The sequence below is a fragment of the Hyperolius riggenbachi genome, chromosome 9 (assembly GCF_040937935.1).
Source record: "Hyperolius riggenbachi isolate aHypRig1 chromosome 9, aHypRig1.pri, whole genome shotgun sequence".
Lineage (NCBI taxonomy): Eukaryota > Metazoa > Chordata > Amphibia > Anura > Hyperoliidae > Hyperolius > Hyperolius riggenbachi.
The window spans coordinates 258,543-282,248 of record NC_090654.1 but is presented as its reverse complement, the minus strand read 5'-3'; the positions used below and the strand labels follow the sequence as shown (position 1 = coordinate 282,248).

The 23,706-nt window shown below is 47.4% G+C and overlaps 1 protein-coding gene across 2 annotated transcripts in view; it reads left to right on the top strand.

The window, feature by feature from the left end:
• DDR2 (discoidin domain receptor tyrosine kinase 2) overlaps positions 1-23,706 on the top strand; it is a 549,319-nt gene that overhangs the window by 480,318 nt on the left and 45,295 nt on the right. For both annotated transcript variants that reach the window (XM_068251775.1, XM_068251776.1), the window contains one exon: positions 3,469-3,703. In XM_068251775.1, coding sequence (XP_068107876.1) covers positions 3,469-3,703 — 235 coding nt within the window. The remainder of the gene's footprint in view (positions 1-3,468; positions 3,704-23,706) is intronic.

Sequence of the window (23,706 nt, the reverse complement as noted above, 5' to 3'; positions counted from 1 at the left end):
GACATGCCTCCCCTTCTTCACCAGAATCCTAGATTGGACATGGTCTTTTCCCCATGTCTGATTCCCCAGGAGTATAGATGGTCCGAACGGTTCACCGGCGAACGGTTCCAGGCGAACTTTTGGTGGTTCGTGATCGCATGCGAACCCAAACTTTCCCGGAAGTTCGGTTTGCCCCCATAGTGCACCATTAGGGTCAATTTTGACCCTCTACATCATAGTCAGCAGGCCCGTTGTAGCCAATCAGACTACACTATCTCCTGGAGCCACCCCACCCCTTATATAAGGCAAGCAGCGCCGGCCATTATAGTCGTTCGTGTCCCTGTAGTTATTGGTGAAGGGAAAGCTGCTGGCAGACTCTCATAGGGAAAGATTAGTTAGGCTCTTGTAATCTTGTTAGCTTGCTCCTGGCTGATTCTTATTTCTAAAATAGCACCCCACAACAGCTCTTTTGAGAGCTAATCTTGTTCTTATGCCTTCCGCTTGTTCTTATGCCTTCCTCCCTCCTCCCTCTTGCTTAGGGATTTGTAGGATGTCAAAAGCAACCTCACATACATTGGCCAGGAATCAAACCCAGGTCAACTGCTTTGAAGGCAGCTATGCTCACCACTATACCACCAATGCTACATGCTGAAGCCAGCCTAGCATGTACCATTGTGATATACCCAAGAGAAAAATGAGCTTGCTTAGGGATTTGTAGGATGTCAAAAGCAACCTCACATACATTAGCTACCGTAATATCTATGTTACGGCAGGGCCCTTATTACACTTTCCCTTACAGGGCTATGGAAACCATTTTGCCTATGTGATAAAGCGAGGTGCAAAAATGAAATCATGCCTAGCAGAGGATGGTTTTTATCCTTTAAACTTTTTAGCATATTTTATCCTTTTGGCGCCTCTGCACATCGATATATCAAGTTTTCCACCCTTGGTGGAAGGGTGATACACCCTCTTTTACTCTTTCTACAGAGAGGGACATCTTATTTCTGAGTGAGACAAGACAAGACAAGACAAATAACATTTATATTGCGCTTTTCTCCTTGCGGACTCAAAGCGCCAGAGCAGAGCAGCAGCCACTAGGGCGCGCTCTATTGGCAGTAGCAGTGTAAGGGAGACTTGCCAAAGGTCTCCTACTGAATTAGTGCTGGCTTACTGAACAGGCAGAGCCGAGATTCGAACCCTGGTCTCCTGTGTCAGAGGCAGAGCCCTTAACCATTACACCATCAGCCAACTGCTGATGGAGTGAGGACAGGTCTAATCTCCCCACCTGCCTATATAGTGGTTGCCTGAGCGGTAACCCATGTTTGTAAGTATAATACTTACTTGTCATTATTCCTCCTTGTTCCAATACATCCTACACTATTTTGGGCTCTCGGTTTGTGTGCTTTATCGGATACGCCATGATTGTGATCCGGATTTGGTGCCCAAATCCGATTTCGACTTGGATTTTAGCCGTGATTACATGTAACCCCCCATACAATGGACCATGCGGGCTGGTATAGATCAGGATGATAAGCCCCATTCGGCCGGGGCTCCGCATTCTGACTATCCCAGCCTGCATGGGGGACATGAGGTTAAAGAGGCTCAAGAGGGGGGACCCCACAACATTTTTTTTAATTTCCCACCCTCTGAACATAAAAAAAAAAAATAAGAATAGATGCCAGGGATCTTTATATGGCCATATTGCGGCTGTCCCTGGCCAAAGCGGTGTGGCTCCGGAGTGGTTTCCAGGGGGTCTGTTTCCCCTGGAAACCCCGTCAGGAAATGTATTGCTCTTTGTTTTGCTATATGTAAAATTACACTACCGTTAGGTTTGCTACATTAACTGTCATTTACCGCATTTAAATGTATACTTTTTTCCTTTGAAATGTTAAAATCGATTTTCCGAAAAACTATAAGGTCTTTTTGAAAAAAAAAAAATCCCATTGTTTCCACTGTTCTACTTCACATATCCTGCAAATTTGATGTTTCTAGAATGTAAGGGGGCCTTGCTATTAACTGCTAAAGTCAACGGGTTTTCAGGTAATAATCACGGCCGGTGATCACGGCTAAATCTTTGATCATGAGCTGGATTTGGACCATGATCACGGGTGCATTCGGAACTGAATCCATGATAGAGAGCCGATCACGAATTCAGAATCTGACCTCATGATCAGGAAAAACAGCTTGTGATAACAAGTTACCCGTGGTCACAAGCTTGTGATGAGCAACACTACAAACAGATGCCAGTAATCCTCCCACAGCCGCACCTGCAAGGACAGGGCACTTTAATGATATGCTGGTAACTTCAGACTTGCATTACCAGAACCCTTTAGGATCCACCCTCAGAGAATGCCTCGACTGACAGGTAGTGGACTACCCATCATTAACTGCTGATAAACACAATCTAAGGAGTGATGAACCCCTGGACTACTGGGTGTGCAGGCTTGACCTGTGGCCAGAGCTGTCTCAATTTCCCATCAAGCTTTTGGCTTGCCCTGCCTCAAGGTCAGAAAGGACCTTCAGTGCCGCAGAAGGGATTGTCACTGACAAGAAAAGTCACCTAGGTCACCAAAGTATTAATTACCTGACCTTTTATACAGGTAAATCCTGAATTTTTCATGCCTGTGCTACAGTGGCTGCAACAACACATGTGCTGTTGAACATGCAGACCGCTCTTGGCCGTACGTGCCTGTGCACTACCGCCTGACTCGGGGAACCTGGAATTAACTGCCAAGAGGTTTTAGGGTACTAAGGAGGGGGAAGGAGGAGGGGGAAGTTTTCAGTATATTCTTCAGATCTGGTATCCTGTCAGTCCTCAGCAGTTTCTCAGGATGTCTAATAAGTGCAATCACCATCCCAGACTAATTTATTTGGATGGAGTTACCAGGGTTGATCTCACGAGTAATCAGGAGTGATTACCCGTGATTCAAATGAGGCTTAATTGGCGCAGATGTGCGACGGGGTTATAAGGCGTCATTTACCCATAACTACACTGTCTGCCCTGTGTTCCAAACAGCTTGCATGCATCCTATTGGTCGCGTTGCAAGCCTCACACTGGCGCACTTCCTCCTTCTGGCTTGAAGGAGGAAGTGCATTGGTGTGAGGCTTGCAACGCGAACAACAGGGTGCATGCAAGCTGTTTGGAATGCAGGGCAGATGGTGGAGTGATGGGTAAATAACCCCTTGTATCCCCACTGCACACCTGCACCAATTAAGCCTCATTTAAATCACGGGTAATCACTCCTGATTACTCCTGAGAGCAACCCTAGTGAGCGCAACCCTGGGAGTTACACAACAGTAATGTCAGTCATGAGTGATATAGATAAACATTAGTGACCTATGTGCAATAAATGTGTATTTTTTTGTGGCTCTAAAATATGTTTTGTTTTATTTATTTTTTATAAAAAATCTGCTGTAAAGTCTGATGTTAAGAGTTCAAAGTGCTGTTGAGACCCTAACCCTGATTGAAGAAAAATGAATGTCTTCCAGTTACTCAGACCTTAGATACATGGCTGCCCAGATTGCCTCTGGAATGAGGTACCTTTCATCACTGAATTTCGTGCATCGGGACCTTGCAACACGCAACTGCCTTGTTGGTAGAAATTCTACGATCAAAATTGCTGATTTTGGAATGAGTCGGAATCTGTATAGTGGTGATTATTATAGAATTCAGGGGAGGGCTGTGCTCCCGATTCGATGGATGTCTTGGGAAAGTATCTTAATGGTAAGTTGGAGCAGGAATCTCCTCCCTATAAATTCACTGGGATGTGCACACATTTCTATATTTAAAGCATACATGTGAGAAAAGAAGATCCAAGTTAGTTACTTACCTCATTAGAGGTACCTCCAGCCTCTGGATGAGCCAACCCTTCTCGGATCCCCGGCACCCAACCGATGTTCACTGGGATCTCCTTCTTCTCGGTTTTGCTTCCATCTGTGTAAAAGTTCACCAGCAGCTGCTCAGTAGCCTCGACCTTTTCCTGTTTAGAGCATAAGATGTTCAGAGGGTCCCAGTGTTGGATCGGTGGGGTCGAGGAGGATGGGGAAGCCTCTGGATGAGCCAATTCTTCTCGCATTCCCCTGCACCCCACCAATGTTCACCGTGATCCACTTTTTCTCAGTTGTGCTCCCATCCATGTAAAAGTTCACCAGCAGCTGCTCAGTAGCCTGGACTTTTTCCTGTTTAGAGCTAAAGGATTGCCTTGCATTGCATAGCATTGCATCATTGTATATACACACAGCTTGTTTTTAAACCTGTGTTCATCATTATTATTAATACTAACATTTTATTAGAGTTAAGGTTAGAGTTATGCAAGCAAGATTTATTTCCCACTTGGGTGCCAAAAATATAACTTTGCTAGTTTGACAAATTTCAACTTTTGTATTTAGCTAATTCTTAGGAACAGACTTGAACTGCATCAAATGATTGTCATTGAAAAGTATTCAGTTTATTAAACACTAGCTTATTGCCCGGCGTTGCCCGGGTATGTATTTGGCTAGTGTAGGCTCCGCCCACTTTTCTAACCCTAACACACAATGACTCAATGACCTAGTTTGTGAGCTTTGCATTGTTTGGCATCAATCATTTGCATTGAAATGAAACAAATCTGATTGGCTGTGGCTCCACCCTCTTTTCTGAATTTGAACCCCAGTCACCCAATGACCAACTGTACCAGGTTTTAAGCTTGAGTCCTTAACAGTGCAAGAATGGCAGCAATTGAACATTCCCCTTGAAAAGCAATAAATTAATTTGGATTGGCTTTTGTAGGCTCCACCCTCTTTTATGAATATTAATCCCAGCCACCCAGTGACCAACTGTGCAAAGTTTGAGAACCCTACCGTTAACAGTGTAAGAATGGCTGCAGTTTACATTTTCCCAGTGAAATGTGTATTTGTCTCCGCCTACTGATGACCCAGCATTGCCTGGGTATGTATTTGGCTGGTGTTGGCTTTGCCCACTTTTTCTAACAGTAACAGACAATTACTTAATTACTCAATGACCAAATTTGTGAGCTTTGCAGTCTTTGGCATCAATAATTTGCATTGAAATGAAACAAATCTGATGGGCTTTTTGTGTCTCCACCCCTTTTCTGAATTTGAACCCCAGTCACCCAATAAATAACTGTACCCAGTTTGGGGCTTGTGCCATTAACAGTGCAAGAATGGCAGTAATGAAATATTGGCCTTGAAAATCAATAGATGAATTTTGATTGGCTTTTGTAGGCTCCATCCACTTTTATGAATAATAGTTGATGAATTGGCGTTGCCCGGGTATGTATTTGGCTGGTGTTAGCTCTGGCCACTTTGTCTAACCCTAACACACAAATACTCAATGACCAAGTTTGTGAGCTTTGGGGTCTTTGTCATTAATAATTTGTATATTCCCACAGAAATTAAACAAATTAGATTGGCTGTTTGTGGCTCTGCCCCTCTCTGGCATTTGAACCCCAGTCACTCAATGACCAACTGTAGCAGGTTTGAGGCATCTGTTATTAACAGAGGAAAAATGGAAGCAATTCAAATATTCCCCTTGAAAATCAACAGGTGAATTTTGATTGGCTATTATAGGCTCCACCCACTTCCCATAATATTAATCTCAGTCACCCAGTGACCATCTGGGCAAAGTTTGAGAACCCTGCCAGTAACAGTGTAAAAATGGCTGCAGTCTATATTTTCCTAGTGAAATTTGTTTTTGGCTCCGCCCACTTTTTGTAACCTTGACACATAGTCACTCAATGACCAAGTTTGTGAGCTCTGGGGTCCTTGGCATCAATAATTTGTAATTTACCTTTGAGATGAAACAAATCTGATTGGATTTTTGTAGCTCCATCCCTTTTCTGAATTTGAACTCCAGTGACCCAATGACCAACTGTACCAGGTTTGAGGCTTGTGCCATTAACAGTGCAAGAATGGCAGCAATTTAAATATTCCCCTTGAAAATCAACAGGTGAATTTTGATTTTCTTTTTAGGCTCCACCCACTTTTCTGAATATTAATCCCAGTCACCCAGTGACCAAGTTTTAAGCTTTTGGGTTTCTGCCATCAAAATTGTGTGAATGGAAGCAGTTTATCCAATAAAGTAATCTGATTGGCTGTTTGTGGCTCCACCCCTTTAGTAGATTTGAACCCCAGCCACGTCATGACCCACTGTAGCCGGTTTGAGGCTTCTGCCATTATGGCAGCAGTTTCAATATTTCCCTTAAAAATCAATAGGTGAATTTTGATTGGCTGTTGTAGGTTCCACCCACTTTCCTGAATATTAATCCCAGTCATCTATTGACTAACTATGTCGCGTTTGAGAACCCTGCCAATAACAGAATGGCTGAAATCAATGTAACAAATCTGATTGGCTGTTGTTGGCTCCACCCCCTTTAGTGAATTTGGACCCCAGTCACCTATCAGGTAAGAGGCCTCTGCCATTAACAGTGTAAGAATGGTAGCAATGTAAATATTCCCCTTGAAAATCAATACGTGAAATTTGATTGGCTGTTGTTGGCTCCACCCACATTTTTTAATATTAATCCTAGTCCCCCAGTGGCCCACTGTGTCAAGTTTGGGAACCCTGCCATTAACAGTGTAAGAATGGCTGCAGTTTATATTTTCCCCTGGAAAAAATGTAGTTATTGGCTCCGCCCACTTTTTCTAACCTTGACATACAGTCACTCAATGACCAAGTTTATGAGCTTTGGGCTCCTTGGTATCAATAATTTGTATATTCCCATTGAAATTAAACAAATCTAATTGGCTTTTTGTGGCTCCAGTACCTTTCTGAATTTGAACCCCATTCACCCAGTGACTAACAGTACCAGGTTTGAAGCATCTGCTATTAACAGTGTAAGAATGGCAGCAATGTAAATATTCTCTTTGAAAATCAACAGGTGAATTGTAATTGGCTGTTGTAACCTCCACCCACTCTCTTATATAATATTCATCCCATTCACCCAGTGACCAACTGTGCAAAGTTTGAGAACCCTGCCAGTAACAGTGATGGCTGCAGTTTATATTTTCCTAGTGAACTTTATTTTTGGCTCTGCCCACTTTTTGTAACCTTGACACACAGTCACTCAATGACCAAGTGTGAGAGCTTTCAGGTTCCTGGCATCGAAAATGTGTGAATGGAAGCAGTTCATCCACCAAGAAAGTCTGATTGGCTGTTTGTGGCCCTGCCCCTTTAGTGAATTTGGACCCCAGTCACCCAATGACCGACTGTAGCAAGTTGAAGCCTCTTCCATTAACAGTAAGAACGGCAGCAGTTTTAATATTTCCCTTGAAAATCAATAGGTGACTTTTGATTGGCTGTTGTAGGCTCCACCCACTTTCCTGAATATTAATCTCATTCACCCAGTGACCAAGTGTGCCAAGTTTGAAAACCCTGCGATTAACAGTGTAAGAATGGCTGCAGTTTACATTTTCCCATTCAAAATTAATGGCTGAAATTTGATTGGCTGTTTTATGCTCTGCCCACTTTTTCTGCATTTGTAACCTCAGTCACCAAGTGACCAACTGTGCCAAATGTGGGGACTCTTGCTCAATTACTGTGAGAATGGCAGCCTTTTACATTTTTTCCATTCACTTGAATGGGTGGAATCTGATTGGCTGTTTGTAGCTCCGCCCAGGTGTGCAGGGGGACGCGAGACCCCCAGAACATATCATCCCAGGTAGTCAGGAAGCTGTATACCAAGTTTCGTTCAAATCGGTCAAGGCGTTTTCGCGTGATCGCGGCACATACACACATACACACACATACATACATCCAATTTTATATATATAGATTTAAAGTGTACCAGTGATGTAAAAATAAAAAGATTTGATACTTACCTGGGGCTACCTCCAGCCCTATAAGCACCTCTGACTGCCTTGCCATCCTGCTCCCTGCTTCTGTTCAGCCTCAATCAGCCCCGGTAACTGGCTAAGTTGCATCAGTCAGGGTCTTTTGCGAATGGGCAGAGGTCTCCTTTAGATGTGCTATGCAAAATTTCAGTGTAAACTCTGAAGTTAGGATACTACTTTAAAATATTGCTCTGAGACATTACAGTATAGGGAAAGTTATAATTTCAGACAATAAAACTTTCATAAGATTTTTTTAATTACAGAAGTTAGAACATTTTGTTTATATTAAGGGGCCCATACACTGGTCGATTTCAGCCATGGATCGATCGATTCTATGAAATCGATTGATCGATCAGAAATCAATTGTATCATATCTGTCGATCGATCGATTTACGGCCAATTTTGATTGATTTGATCTATCTGAAATCATGGCAAATCTATGTCAATCTGCTGATGGCAGCAGATCGATGACCCATAGAGTTGCATTGGATCTAAAGGGGCACATACACTGATCAATTTCAGCCATTTCTATAGAATCGCTCAATCAGAAATTAATTCTTTCAAATCCGCAAATCGATCAATTTGCGATCGATTTCAATCAGTTTCGATTGAATTGATCTATCTGACAGGATGGAAAATCAAGGTGGGTCTCCTGCTGGCAACAGATCCATGGCCTATAGAGTTGCATTGGATCTAATGGTGCAATAATGCATTTAAATAGATTTTCAATAGATTTCCAATAGATTTAATTCTGAAATCTATTGGAAATCTGTTGCTAGTGTGTGGCACTGGAACACATCAGATATATTCCTGTCAGATTCAACTTGACAGACATCTGCCAGAAATCTATCTGATGGTCGAATCTACTGCAAATCTATAAGTGTATGGCCACCTTTAGGCATTCAGACTCTTGCTGAAATGCCAACGCTATATATAAGCCTATTGTGTGAAGATTGGAAAGAGTTTACTATATATTAATGAGAAATGCAAAATGATTTGTTGTATTACAGATTAATAGTTCCTTATAAAGAGAGAAATAAATATTTTACAAGGTATTATTATTATTATTATTATTATTAATTATATGCACATTCAGCTGGAAGAAGCCTATATTACAAAAAGTAAGATGTTTTGGTTTTGAATGTTCTATCAGACATTCTGGAATACAAACAATAGTGCTATCAAGGGTTTGTCCTATTGTATTATTATGCCACCTGGTGGTTTTTAGAATCTTCATAAAAAATGTATGTATACAATTAAAATGTAAAATATTTATTTAAAAACAATTATAGAATTAAATTATTTAGATAACTGGTCAGTATACATGCTATTTGATTATTTTATAAGAATATTTATAGTGTTTAACCTCTTGATGCCCACAGGCTTACACCCCCCCCCCAGTGACCAGGCCATTTTTTACAATTCAGGCCACTGCTTCTTTAACAGCTTGCTGCACGGCCTTACCATTTAGCACACAAATGAATCTTGCCTCTTTTTCTTGCCACCAACAGCACTTTTTGTTGGTGGCATCTGATTGCTGCTGCCATGTGTTTTTTTTTAATTAATTTAATTGTATTTTTTTTTTATAAAATGGCTATTTTTTTGTTTATTGGATGTTTGTTACTCGATCATGCAAAGCATGGCTGAACATATTTGAACAAAATTTGGCACACACATAGTACATTACCTGGATTAACATATGGGATACGTTTTATTCCATAACCAAAAAGGGGAGGAGACAAAAACAAATGTCACTGGGAAAATGTAAATGGCAGACATTCTTAGACTGTTAATGGCAGGGTTCTCAAACTGTGCACAGTTGGTCACTGGGTGACTGGGATTAATATTCAGAAAAGTGGGCAGCACAGAAGGACCATGGCAACATACTGGTGGTAGTAGTAGCAGCACAGCGTCATAGTGCTGGCCAAAAAATTAAATGCACCCGGTGACCCGGGCAGTGTGAACGCAGACAGAATACATTGGTGGAAGCGACTGAGTCAGGAGGAGGAGGACAATGCGGGCGGTCAGTTCAGCAGCACAGAAGGACCATGGCAACATACTGGTGGTAGTAGTAGTAGCACAGCGTCATAGTGCTGGCCAAAAAATTAAATCCACACAGTGACCCGGGCAGTGTGAACGCAGAGTGTAGTAGCGACTGAGTCAGGAGGACAAAGCGGGCGGTCAGTTCAGCAGCTCAGAAGGAGGACCATGGCAACTTACTGGTAGTAGTACCATAACACCAAAAAATTAACCAAGGTAGGCACTAGGCAGGTAGTAACTGTCTTTATAAAGGCAGGCATAGTTAACAACAGCACATGCAGCAGCCACTTCATGTCCCCCTGTGTCCGACAATAGGGGCCAGGAACTCACCTTCCACCCAAGCCTGGTTGATTTTCAGGAAGGTGAGTTTGTCCACAGAGGCGTGGGAGAGCCGAGAGCGCTTCTCTGTGACCACGCCACCGGCCGCACTAAAGCATCTCTCTGAGAGGACACTGGAAGGAGGGCAGGATAGGAGTTCCGGGGCGTACTGGGAAAGCTCGCTCCAGATGTCCAGTCTCTTGACCCAGTACTCCAAGGGGTCCACGGGGCTGTCGGTGTCATTGAGCCCGCTGGATGACCCCATATAGTCAGACACCATGGTGGTCAGTCGTTGCTTGTGCTGGTTGGTGGTGGATGCTGTGGCGGGCACCTCTGTTCTGGGCTGCTGCACTGCATACAGGCTCTTGCTTAGGCTCTTCAGGTCTCCGGGGCGCCAGTTGCTGCTGCTGGTGCTGGTGGTTGTTGTTGTGCTGCTAGTGGCAATGGCAGGCACCTCTTGCTGGCTTGGCAGAGCAGTTACAGTGGGGGTGGAAGGCTGGGGGAATGCTTCCAGTAGTCTGCGCACAAGGGCCTCCTTCAACTCCCTTGTGCGTTGCTCGGTGGTGGATAGCGTCATTAAGTCTCCCAGCTTCCCCTTCAGACGGGGATCAAGCATCAAGGTAATCCAGATGTCCTCCCTTGAACGCATCTGGATCACCCGGGGGTCCCTGCGAAGGCAGCGCAACATGTGCACAGCCATGGGAAACAAGTGGGCCCTGCCAGCAAGATCTTCCTTGTCCTCGCCATTGTCCCATAAGGCATGCCTGTCCTCTTCCTGTGCCATGTCGTTGTCCACCTCAAACCGCCATCCACGTACAATGCCTGCTGCACTCTGCTCCTCCTCCTCATTCAGGTTAGGGACCTCCAACTCTTCCACTACCTGCTGTGAGCCCTCCTCTGAGCTGGACTGTGCTGCCATCTGCTCCTGTTCTTCCAACTGCCTCAGGGCTTCATCCCCACGCTCAATTAAATTGTCCATTGCCTGCTCCAGTCGACAAACCAAGGGCACCCACTGGCACACAGAGGCCCGCTCCTCACTGACCATCTTGGTTGCCTCCAGGAAGGGACTCGGCACCAGGCATACTTGCTGCATCAGTGTCCACTGAGTGGCAGTAATCATGGGGACTTGCTGGTTGCTGAGGACACTTGGGTCTAGCATGTAGGCCCTAAGAGCCAGCCTGTGCTGACACAGCCGCTCCAACATGGCCAGAGTCGAATTCCAGCGAACTGGCATGTCGATGATCAGCCGGTGATGTGGCCTTCCATACTGCTGCTGTAAGGTGGACAAGAGTGCAGAGGCAGTGGCTGACAGGCGGAAAAAGCGTACCACCACCCGGGCATCCTGCAGCAGCTCGCTCATCCCCTGGTAGGTGCACAAGAAGCGCTGCACCACAAGATTGAGCACGTGGGCCAAGCAGGGGATGTGCTGGAGGTTTCCCTGCTGCACTGCTGCCACCAGGTTGGCCCCGTTATCGGCTGCCACATACCCCACTTACAGGCCTCTGGGGGTCAGCCACCTCCGCTCCTGCTTCCTGAGGGCGGCCAGGATGTTGGTGGCCGTAAGCCTCTCCTTCCCCAGGGTCACCAATTTTAAAAGGGCTTGGCAGTGCCGAGGCTTGGCGCTGCTGCTGCCGAGGCGGGCTTGCTTTCCAGGTGCAGAGGGAGTGTCATGACAGGACCCTTCTGCATCCCCCCTGATCCCGCGTGGTGGCACCACTAGCTGGGCTGATGCGCTCTTGTCCTCCCTCCGTTCCATCAGTGTCACCCAGTGGGCCGTAAAGGACAGGTAGCGACCTGTCCCAAATCTGCTACTTCACGAGTCCATGGTCACGTGGACCCGCTTGCCCACAGAGTAGTCCAGGGAACGGGCCACGTTTTCCACCGCAAACTTGTGGAGTGCTGGGATTGCGCTCCTGCTGAAATAGTGGCGACTGGGGACTTGCCACTCGTGGATGCCAAATTGGAGCAGCGTCCGCATGGCGCTCCCCTCCTGCACCAGGGAGTAGGAAAGCAGCTGTGATGCCATGGCCCGGGCCAGCAAGCCATTTAGTTTGCGGATCCGCCTGTGGCTTGGAGGCAGAGGCTTGGTCAGACCCTGAAAGGTGTCGCTCAGCAGGGTCTGACAACGCTGGGATGCAGGGGAGACAGAGGAGAGAGACGAACACTGGCTGCCAGCCTCAATGTCTGTGTCCTGAGTAGTGTTGGGCGAACAGTGTTCGCCACTGTTCGGGTTCTGCAGAACATCACCCTGTTCGGGTGATGTTCGAGTTCGGCCGAACACCTGACGGTGCTCGGCCAAACCGTTCGGCCACATGGCCGAACTAAGAGCGCATGGCCGAACGTTCCCCGAACGTTCGGCTAGCGCTGTGATTGGCCGAACGGGTCACGTGGTTCGGACCCGAACGCGCTCTGATTGGCCGAACGGTCACGTGGTTCGGGTAAATAAATACCCGAACCACGTCATATCTCCGCCATTTGTCTGTGGGTTTAGCTTTGGGTAGGCAGGCAGGGTAGTTCGCGCTCCAGCCACGCTAGCCAGGGTCCCCCCTGTCATTGTGTCACTGCTGGGAACAGTAGTACACCGCTTGCTCAGCCACACTATATAGCATTCTGTTTACTGCCACTCTGTGTACCTCGCTCAGCCACACTATATAGCATTCTGTTTACTGCCACTCTGTGTCTGCTGGGAATAGTAGTACACCGCTTGCTCAGCCACACTATATAGCATTCTGTTTACTGCCACTCTGTGTACCTCGCTCAGCCACACTATATAGCATTCTGTTTACTGCCACTCTGTGTCTGCTGGGAATAGTGGTACACCGCTCGCTCAGCCACACTATATAGCATTCTGTTCACTGTTCTGTGTCTGTTTGGAATAGTGGTACACCGCTCGCTCAGCCACACTATATAGCATTCTGTTTACTGTTCTGTGTCTGCTGGGAATAGTGGTACACCGCTCGCTCAGCCACACTATATAGCATTCTGTTTACTGTTCTGTGTCTGCTGGGAATAGTGGTACACCGCTCGCTCAGCCACACTATATAGCATTCTGTTTACTGTTCTGTGTCTGCTGGGAACAGTAGTACACCGCTCGCTCAGCCAGAGTATATAGCATTGTGTTTACTGCCACTCTGTGTACACCGCTCAGCCAGACTATATACCATTGTTTACTGACACTCTGTGTACACCGCTCAGCCAGACTATATACCATTGTTTACTGACACTCTGTGTACACCGCTCAGCCAGACTATATACCATTGTTTACTGCCACTCTGATTCTGCTGGGAACAGTAGTACACCGCTCGCTCAGCCAGACTATATAGCATTGTGTTTACTGCCACTCTGTGTACACCGCTCAGCCAGACTATATACCATTGTTTACTGACACTCTGTGTACACCGCTCAGCCAGACTATATACCATTGTTTACTGAAACTCTGTGTACACCGCTCAGCCAGACTATATACCATTGTTTACTGCCACTCTGATTTTGCTGGGAACAGTAGTACACCGCTCGCTCAGCCAGACTATATACCATTGTTTACTGACACTATATAGCAGACTATATAGCATTGTGTGTACACCGCTCAGCCAGACTATATACCATTGTTTACTGACACTCTGTGTACACCGCTCAGCCAGACTATATACCATTGTTTACTGCCACTCTGATTCTGCTGGGAACAGTAGTACACCGCTCGCTCAGCCAGACTATATACCATTGTTTACTGACACTCTGTGTACACCGCTCAGCCAGACTATATACCATTGTTTACTGCCACTCTGATTCTGCTGGGAACAGTAGTACACCGCTCGCTCAGCCAGACTATATACCATTGTTTACTGCCACTCTGATTCTGCTGGGAACAGTAGTACACCGCTCGCTCAGCCAGACTATATACCATTGTTTACTGACACTCTGTGTACACCGCTCAGCCAGACTATATACCATTGTTTACTGCCACTCTGATTCTGCTGGGAACAGTAGTACACCGCTCGCTCAGCCAGACTATATAGCATTGTGTTTACTGCCACTCTGTGTACACCGCTCAGCCACACTATATAGCATTGCGTACTCTGCCAGTCAGTGTGTATATTGCTGGGATCAGTAATACTCCACTCACCGTCAACCACTATATGAGCTCAACATGAGTTCCCCAGAGACCTCCGCTGTGGGCAGCACTCCCAACAACAGCAACAGCCAACGCCCCACGCAAGCTATAACATCCACCCCAGCAGCCAGTGGTCAGCAGCAGCCCTCCCCGGAGGAGAACGTTGTGTCCATCAGTCCGTCGCCAGAGCGATTAATGAGGGCTGCCATTGAGGAGATGATGGGGCCTGATGTGGAGGAGGAGGTCTGGCTCAGGCCAGCATCCCAAGTTAATGTTGAGGACGATGAGGGGTCTGTGTCTGGGGATGTTGGGGTGGCAGAGGTGGTGGGTGGGTCAGACTCAGGAGAAGAGTTGTATGATGAGGATGATGATCGGGACCATCTGTATGTGCCTCAGAGTCCGACCCCGGAAAACATGTTGTATCGTGTGTTTAGGTACTAAAATCTGCGTTCCCTCCCAGTAGTGTTGGGCGAACAGTGTTTGCCACTGTTTGGGTTCTGCAGAACATCACCCTGTTCGGGGTGACTATATAGCAGACTATATAGCATTGTGTTTAATGCCACTCTGTGTACACGGCTCAGCCACACTATATAGCATTGTGTTTACTTCCACTCTGTGTCTGCTGGGAACAGTAGTACACCGCTCACCCGCCACTGTATAGCATTGTGCTCTGTGTCACTGCTGACAATAGTGGTACACCGCTCACCCACCACTGTATAGCATTTCTGTACTGCCACTGTACTGCTGCCAGTCAGCGTGTACTTTAAGGATAAGTGAAATGAGGAAGAAATCCGGTGAAAGAGGGAGGGGCAAGGGAAGAGGTGTTTCCCCTGACGGTTCACGTACAGGCCACAGGGGAGCACCCAAGAAAACCCACTCAATACTGCCCATGTTGTCCAGGACAACAACCCTCACAGATCCAAAAGAACAGGACCAGATAATTACTTGGATGACCTCTCAAGCGTCCAGCAGTGGGTTAAGCAGCACCAGCACATCACGCACGAGGTCCGAGTCCTCAGCCAGTTAAAGTCTGGGCTTTCTTTGAAGACTGCACTGAGGATGTTACCATGGCGATTTGCAAGGTGTGCAAGACCCGCCTGAGCAGGGGGAAAAGTATTAACAACCTCTCCACCACCAGCATGAGCCGCCACATTCTATCCAAACATCCCACTCTGTGGGCAAACGCGGCAGGACAGGGTACCACCAGCAACACTGCCTCCCTTGGGTTCACCAGACTCACCACCAGACCCGCCTCAGCAGCAGCAGTAGCCCAGCCATTGCGTGGTTCACAACATTCACAAACATCAGACGATGCTGACACTGTCACTTTCCGGACTAGTGCTCTTGAGGTCTCCCAGTGTTCATCAAACACAACAACCAACAGCCCTTCGGTGTGCAGCGCTACGGTTGAGTTGTCTGTCTCTGAGATGTTTGAGCACAAGAGGAAATTGCCAGCAAATGACCCCCGGGCCGTGGCAGTAACAGCCAGCCAGCATAGCCAAGCTTCTGGCCTGCGAAATGCTGCCATATCGAGTGGTGGAGACAAACAGCTTCAAGGGCGTGATGTCAGTGGCCATCCCACGTTACGTGGTTCCCAGCCGCTACCACTTTGCGCGCTCTGCAGTGCCTGAGTTGCATGAGCACGTGGTCAGCTAAATAACCCGAAGCTTGAAGAATGCCGTTGCCTGCAAGGTTCACCTCACCACTGACACCTGGACGAGTGCGTTCGGCCAGGGTCGATACATCTCCCTTACCGCGCACTGGGTGAACCTTGTGGAGCCTGGCAGCGATTCCTCACCTGCTACGGCGCGGGTGTTGCCCACGCCGCAAACAGCTGGATAACAACAGCAGCACCTACCTCTCTGACTCCTTCTCCTCCAACGCATCTCAAAGCTGTACCTCATCCGGAAATGCTAACCCAGCACCAGCAGCAGTAGGATCGTGGAAGCAGTGCAGCACAGCTGTTGGCATGCGTCAGCAAGCGTTGCTGAAGCTGATCTGCCTTGGGGATAAGCAGCACACAGGGGAGGAAATTTGGAGGGGAATAAAGGAACAGACGGATTTGTGGCTGGCACCGCTGGACCTGAAACCGGGCATGAAGCTAGACACCTGGCACGAACTGGCAATGTACGCAATAGAGGTGCTGGCTTGCCCGGCAGCCAGCGTTATGTCGGAACGCTGTTTCAGTGCTGCCGGAGGCATCATCACAGATCGGCGTATCCGCCTCTCCACAGAAAATGCAGACCGTCTGACTCAAATTAAAATGAATCAATCCTGGATTGGAAACGACTACGCAACACTCCTGGACCCCAACCAAGTAACATGACCGATGAACATCTGGGATGGTTTAGCGTTTCCGGTCCCTGTTTATTGAACCTCTCATCTGTATTACATTTATGACTGCATGGCGGCAAAAAGCATTGCTGCTATATCCGCACGCTTTTTGTCCTCATGCAAGGCCTGGGTTGTTGTGTCTCACAAAGCGTGGCCTTCTCCTCCTGCGCCTCCTCCTGTTCCATCACGTGTGCTGCTGCTGCTGCTGCTGCTGCTGGGTTACCGTTGCCGGTCCCTGTTTATGGAACCTCTTATCTTTATTACATTTATGACTACATGGCGGTACAAAGCATGCTATCCGCACGCTTTTTGTCCTCATGCAAGGCCTGGGTTGTTGTGTCTCACAAAGCGTGGCCTTCTCCTCCTGCGCCTCCTCCTGTTCCATCACGTGTGCTGCTGCTGCTGCTGCTGCTGCTGGGTTACCGTTGCCGGTCCCTGTTTATGGAACCTCTTATCTTTATTACATTTATGACTACATGGCGGTACAAAGCATGCTATCCGCACGCTTTTTGTCCTCATGCAAGGCCTGGGTTGTTGTGTCTCACAAAGCGTGGCCTTCTCCTCCTGCGCCTCCTCCTGTTCCATCACGTGTGCTGCTGCTGCTGCTGCTGCTGGGTTACCGTTGCCGGTCCCTGTTTATGGAACCTCTTATCTTTATTACATTTATGACTACATGGCGGTACAAAGCATGCTATCCGCACGCTTTTTGTCCTCATGCAAGGCCTGGGTTGTTGTGTCTCACAAAGCGTGGCCTTCTCCTCCTGCGCCTCCTCCTGTTCCATCACGTGTGCTGCTGCTGCTGCTGCTGCTGGGTTAGCGTTGCCGCGTGGTCCCTGTTTATTGAACCTCTTATCTTTATTACATTTATGACTACATGGCGGTACAAAGCATGCTATCCGCACGCTTTTTGTCCTCATGCAAGGCCTGGGTTGTTGTGTCTCACAAAGCGTGGCCTTCTCCTCCTGCGCCTCCTCCTGTTCCATCACGTGTGCTGCTGCTGCTGCTGCTGCTGCTGGGTTACCGTTGCCGGTCCCTGTTTATGGAACCTCTTATCTTTATTACATTTATGACTACATGGCGGTACAAAGCATGCTATCCGCACGCTTTTTGTCCTCATGCAAGGCCTGGGTTGTTGTGTCTCACAAAGCGTGGCCTTCTCCTCCTGCGCCTCCTCCTGTTCCATCACGTGTGCTGCTGCTGCTGCTGCTGCTGCTGGGTTACCGTTGCCGGTCCCTGTTTATGGAACCTCTTATCTTTATTACATTTATGACTACATGGCGGTACAAAGCATGCTATCCGCACGCTTTTTGTCCTCATGCAAGGCCTGGGTTGTTGTGTCTCACAAAGCGTGGCCTTCTCCTCCTGCGCCTCCTCCTGTTCCATCACGTGTGCTGCTGCTGCTGCTGCTGCTGGGTTACCGTTGCCGGTCCCTGTTTATGGAACCTCTTATCTTTATTACATTTATGACTACATGGCGGTACAAAGCATGCTATCCGCACGCTTTTTGTCCTCATGCAAGGCCTGGGTTGTTGTGTCTCACAAAGCGTGGCCTTCTCCTCCTGCGCCTCCTCCTGTTCCATCACGTGTGCTGCTGCTGCTGCTGCTGCTGGGTTAGCGTTGCCGCGTGGTCCCTGTTTATTGAACCTCTTATCTTTATTACATTTATGACTACATGGCGGTACAAAGCATGCTATCCGCACGCTTTTTGTCCTCATGCAAGGCCTGGGTTGTTGTGTCTCACAAAGCGTGGCCTTCTCCTCCTGCGCCTCCTCCTGTTCCATCACGTGTGCTGCTGCTGGGTTAGCGTTGCCGCGTGGTCCCTGTTTATTGAACCACTTATCTTTATTACATTTATGACTGCATGGTGGTACAAAGCATGCTATCCGCACGCTTCTTGTCCTCATGCAAGGCCTGGGTTGTTGTGTCTCAAAGCGTGGCCTTCTCCTCCTGCGCCACCCTCCTCCTGTTCCATCACGTGTGCTGCTGCTGGGTTAGCATTACCGGTCCCTTTTCCTGGAACCTCTTATATGTATTACATTTATGACTGCATGCCGACAAAAAGCATGTTACCTGTGCAAAGAAAACAGACATTTCCCGCATTTAAAAGACAGTTTTCCCTTTGAAACTTTAAAATCGATTTTCTCAAAAACTATAAGCTCTTTTTGCTAAATTTTTTTTCCTCTTGTACCCACTCCCAAGGTGCACATACCCTGTAAATTTGGGGTATGTAGCATGTAAGGAGGCTTTACAAACCACAAAAGTTCGGGTCCCCATTGACTTCCATTATGTTCGGAGTTCGGGTCGAACACCCGAACATCGCGGCCATGTTCGGCCTGTTCGGCCCGAACCCGAACATCTAGATGTTCGCCCAACACTAGTCCTGAGTAGCCGAGGTGGAAGAGCGCTTGCGTGCTACTACTGCTGCTGCTGTGGGGGATTCACGACCCTGAGGGAGGGATGATGCTGCTGCGCTGGTGGGCCTTCTGCTCTCAGGAACCCCTGCCAGCAGTTCCTGCTTCCTCTTAAACTCCGCATACTCGCGGCAGTGGCGGCTTCTCAGGTGGCCCTGGAGGGATGAGGTAGCCATCTTGCTCAGACTTTTCCCACGGCTCAATCTTTTGCTGCATAACCTGCACACCGCATACCTTTTGTCATCAGTACATTCATCAAAGCAATCCCACACTGGTGACTTTAATGTACTGTGGCCCCCACTAGCAGAGGGTGCAGCGGAACAATGTGTGGTAGTAGTTGCCGGGGGTTGCATGGTGGTGGTGCTGGCTGAAGCAGTGTCCTGTCTACTTCCTCCACGCCCACTGCTGCCGATGCCCCTGCCCCTGCCTGACATATGCGATATCCTTGCCTAGGCCGAGGTGACTCGTCATCCTGCTCTGCCTCTGACCATTCTTCCATGGACTCAGCAGGCTGCACATAGTTAGGGTCCACAACGTCGTCATCATCAGCAGCATCATCATAATCCAGCTCTTCCTCTGACTCCCCCGCCTCCTCTTCTGTCCCTACATCCCCAGACACAGACCCCTCTTCTTCATCACCAGAACTCAACAACGCTTGTGATTGTGGCCCGATCTCAATCTCTGCCACATCAGTCCCCAGTAAGTCCTGAGCTTCTTGCATCAGCAGGTTCCCAGATGCCGGACTGAGGGACAGAACGCTGTCATCCTGGGAGGGCTGCTGACCAGTGGGTGCTGGGGTGGATGTCACAACAAGCGTGGGACGTTGGCTGCTGCTGCTGCTTGGAGTGGTGCTCACAGTAGAGGTCTGGGAGGAAGTCATGATGTCCATGAGTACGTCAGGTTCCATTTGCTCAACCACCAAACTTTAAAATATTTGGACAATGGCGTCCGCTGACTCGGCCCAGGCTTTGCTGCCCCCCTTTCTGCTGCATCACGACCACGTACAGCTGGGCGTCCTCTCCCTGGACGTGGAGCAGTCCCAGAAGTGGCTGAGGCAATTGAACTCCCTTTCCTCTCACCCCGCGAAACCCTGCCAGACATGTTGCTAGTAATGAATCACTGGATGCAGTGGGCACAGTACAAGGTCACTGAAGGATGCACCAGGCACAGTACAACGGCACTGAAGGATGCAGTGGGCACAGTACAACGGCACTGAAGGATGCAGTGGGCACAGCAGTGGGCACTGGATATACAACTAGGTCACTGAAGGATGCAGTGGGCACAGTACAAGGTCACTGAAGGATGCAGTGGGCACAGCAGTGGGCACTGGATGTACAACTAGGTCACTGAAGGATGCAGTGGGCACACAAGGATGTCACACTGTGTAATGAGATGCTTATATGCCAGCGAGCGAGCAGTGGGCACTGGGCACGGCACAAGGTCACTGACAGAATGAATGAGCAGCGCTGGCAGAGAGTGGCGGTGCCGGCGGTGTGACTGGCTGCCTGCAAATAGTACAAGTGAAGTGTATAACTGTCACTGAAATAATATACAAGTGTGTAATGAGATGCTTATATGCAAGCGAGCGAGCAGTGGGCACTGGGCACGGCACAAGGTCACTGACAGAATGAATGAACAGCGCTGGCAGAGAGTGGCGGCGCCGGCGGTGTTACTGGCTGCCTGCAAATAGTACAAGTGTATAACTGTCACTGGAATATACAAGTGAACACTGCAGCTGCACTAACCTGCCTGCCTGCACTACACACAGATAATCCCCACTCCCACTACACTGACTACACTGCAGCACTGAACCTGCCTGCACTACACACAGTTAAATAATCACTAGACTCCCACACTCCCACTACACTACACTGACTACAACTAACTACAGCAATCACTCACTGACTAGCTAACTGTGTACAGTATAAGAGCAGTGTTAGCAAAAAAACGCTTTGTTTTTAACACAATAAATGCACTCAAACAACAATGGCCTGGAGATAATCCTCTCAGCACCACAGTCTAGCAAGGACAGAGCTTTTCCATCATGGCCGCCGCTTTATATTCAGGAGGGGAGGGCATAGCTCCCCTCCTGTGATTGGTTGCTAGGGCCTGGCTGGGGCCCTCTGATTGGTCTGCATTGTGTCACTTCCGCATAGTTTGACGCATTTCCGCTAACCACGACTTCAGCGCCGGGTTTCACGAGTGTGAATGCGGATTTCTGTCCGCATTCACGCGAAGCCGAAGCAGATTTTCATGGTTGAAAATCTATTCACGGCTTAGCGTGTTCGAGGCGGAATGCGTCAAAATGGTCGTGAATCTTACAGAGTATATATTGTCTTGTCACTTAACTGTCCCTCTGAGGGGCTCACAATCTAATCCCTACCATATGACTATGTCGATGTATGTATTGTGTAGTGCCTGTATCGTAGTCTAGGGCCAATTTTTAGGGGGAAGCCAATTAACTTATCTGTATGTTTTTGGGATGTGGGAGGAAACCGGAGTGCCCGGAGGAAACCACGCAGACACAGGGAGAATATACAAACTCCTTGCAGATGTTGACCTGGCTGGGATTCGAACCGGCCCAGCGGTTCGATGACCCAGCTATGTACTTGGCTGGTGTTGGCTCCTCCCACTTTTTCTAAATCTAATACACAAACACTCAATGACCAAGTTTGTGAGCTTTGGGGTCTTTGGCATAAATAATTTGTATATTCCCATAGCAATTAAACAAATCAGATTGGCTGTTTGTGGTTCCACCCCCTCTCCAGCATTTGTCACCCAATGACAAAGTGTAGCAGGTTTGAGGCATCTGCTATTAACAGTGTAAACATGGCAGCAGTTTAAATATTCCCCTTGAAAATCAACAGGTGAATTTTGATTGGCTATTATAGGCTCCATCCACTTCCCTAAATATTAATCTCAGTCACCCAATGACCATCTGGGCAAAGTTTGAGAACCCTGCCATTAACAGTGTAAAAATGGCTGCAGTTTATATTTTCCCAGTGAAATTTGTTTTTGGCTCCACCCACTTTGTGTAACCTTGACATACAGTCACTCAATGACCAAGTTTGTGAGCTTTGGGGTACTTAGCATCAATAATTTGTATTTCCCCAGTGAAATGAAACAAATCTGATTGGATTTTTGTGGCTCCACCCCCTTTTCTGAATTTGAACCCCAGTGAACCAATTACCAACTGTACCAGGTTTGGGGCTTGTGCCATTAACAGTGCAAGAATGGCAGCAATTTTAATACTCCCCTTGAAAATCAACAGGTGAATTTTGATTAACTTTTTTAGACTCTGTACACTTTTCTAAATATTAATCCCAGTCACCTAGTGACCAACTGTGCAAAGTTTGGGAACCCTGCCATTAACAGCGAATGTTAAATGGAAGCTTTTATGAGTTTTTCCAGCAAATGTCTTTGTTCTCCAGTCAGAGATAGGCGTTGAACAAAAATCACCTTTTAATGAGGTTTATTGTTTCAGCTTATAAATATACAAAGTCCATAGTACAAATCTTCTAAGTAAAATAAAAAGAGTTATTAAAGATCTTAAATCAAATAAGAATTAAATAAAGTTTCTTTGTCTTGAAATGTCTATGAGAATAGTAGGACTTAGATATGTGTGCATCAGTTTGACGTCCCTCTAAAAATGACCAGCGTGTGTGTGTTAGCTCAATCCCCCTTCTCCTTATTTAAATAACAACCGAACTTCTGACGTCTCAGATTCCAAGCTGCCTTCTGATTGGTTGATTCAAATGATACTTAGTTCTATTTGCTAACACATATAAGCTTATACTAAACAAATGTACTCATTATAATCTATCTACTCATTACTAACTATATATATGTTCTTACATATAACTCACTATTCTAAAGTAGTGTTGGGCGAACATCTAGATGTTCGGGTTCGGGCCGAACAGGCCGAACATGGCCGCGATGTTCGGGTGTTCGACCCGAACTCCGAACATAATGGAAGTCAATGGGGACCCGAACTTTTGTGCTTTGTAAAGCCTCCTTACATGCTATATACCCCAAATTTACAGGGTATGTGCACCTTGGGAGTGGGTACAAGAGGAAAAAAAAATTTAGCAAAAAGAGCTTATAGTTTTTGAGAAAATCGATTGTAAAGTTTCAAAGGGAAAACTGTCTTTTAAATGCGGGAAATGTCTGTTTTCTTTGCACAGGTAACATGCTTTTTGTCGGCATGCAGTCATAAATGTAATACATATAAGAGGTTCCAGGAAAAGGGACCGGTAACGCTAACCCAGCAGCAGCACACGTGATGGAACAAGAGGAGGGTGGCGCAGGAGGAGAAGGCCACGCTTTGAGACACAACAACCCAGGCCTTGCATGAGGACAAGAAGCGTGCGGATAGCAATTTGCATTTTGTCGCCATGCAGTCATAAATGTAATACAGATGAGAGGTTCAATAAAGGGACCGGAAACGCTAACCCATCACAGATGTTCATTGTTCATGTTACTTGGTTGGGGTCCGGGAGTGTTGCGTAGTCGTTTCCAATCCAGGATTGATTCATTTTAATTTGAGTCAGACGGTCTGCATTTTCTGTGGAGAGGCGGATACGCCGCCGATCTGTGACGATGCCTCCGGCAGCACTGAAACAGCGTTCCGACATAACGCTGGCTGCCGGGCAAGCCAGCACCTCTATTGCGTACATTGCCAGT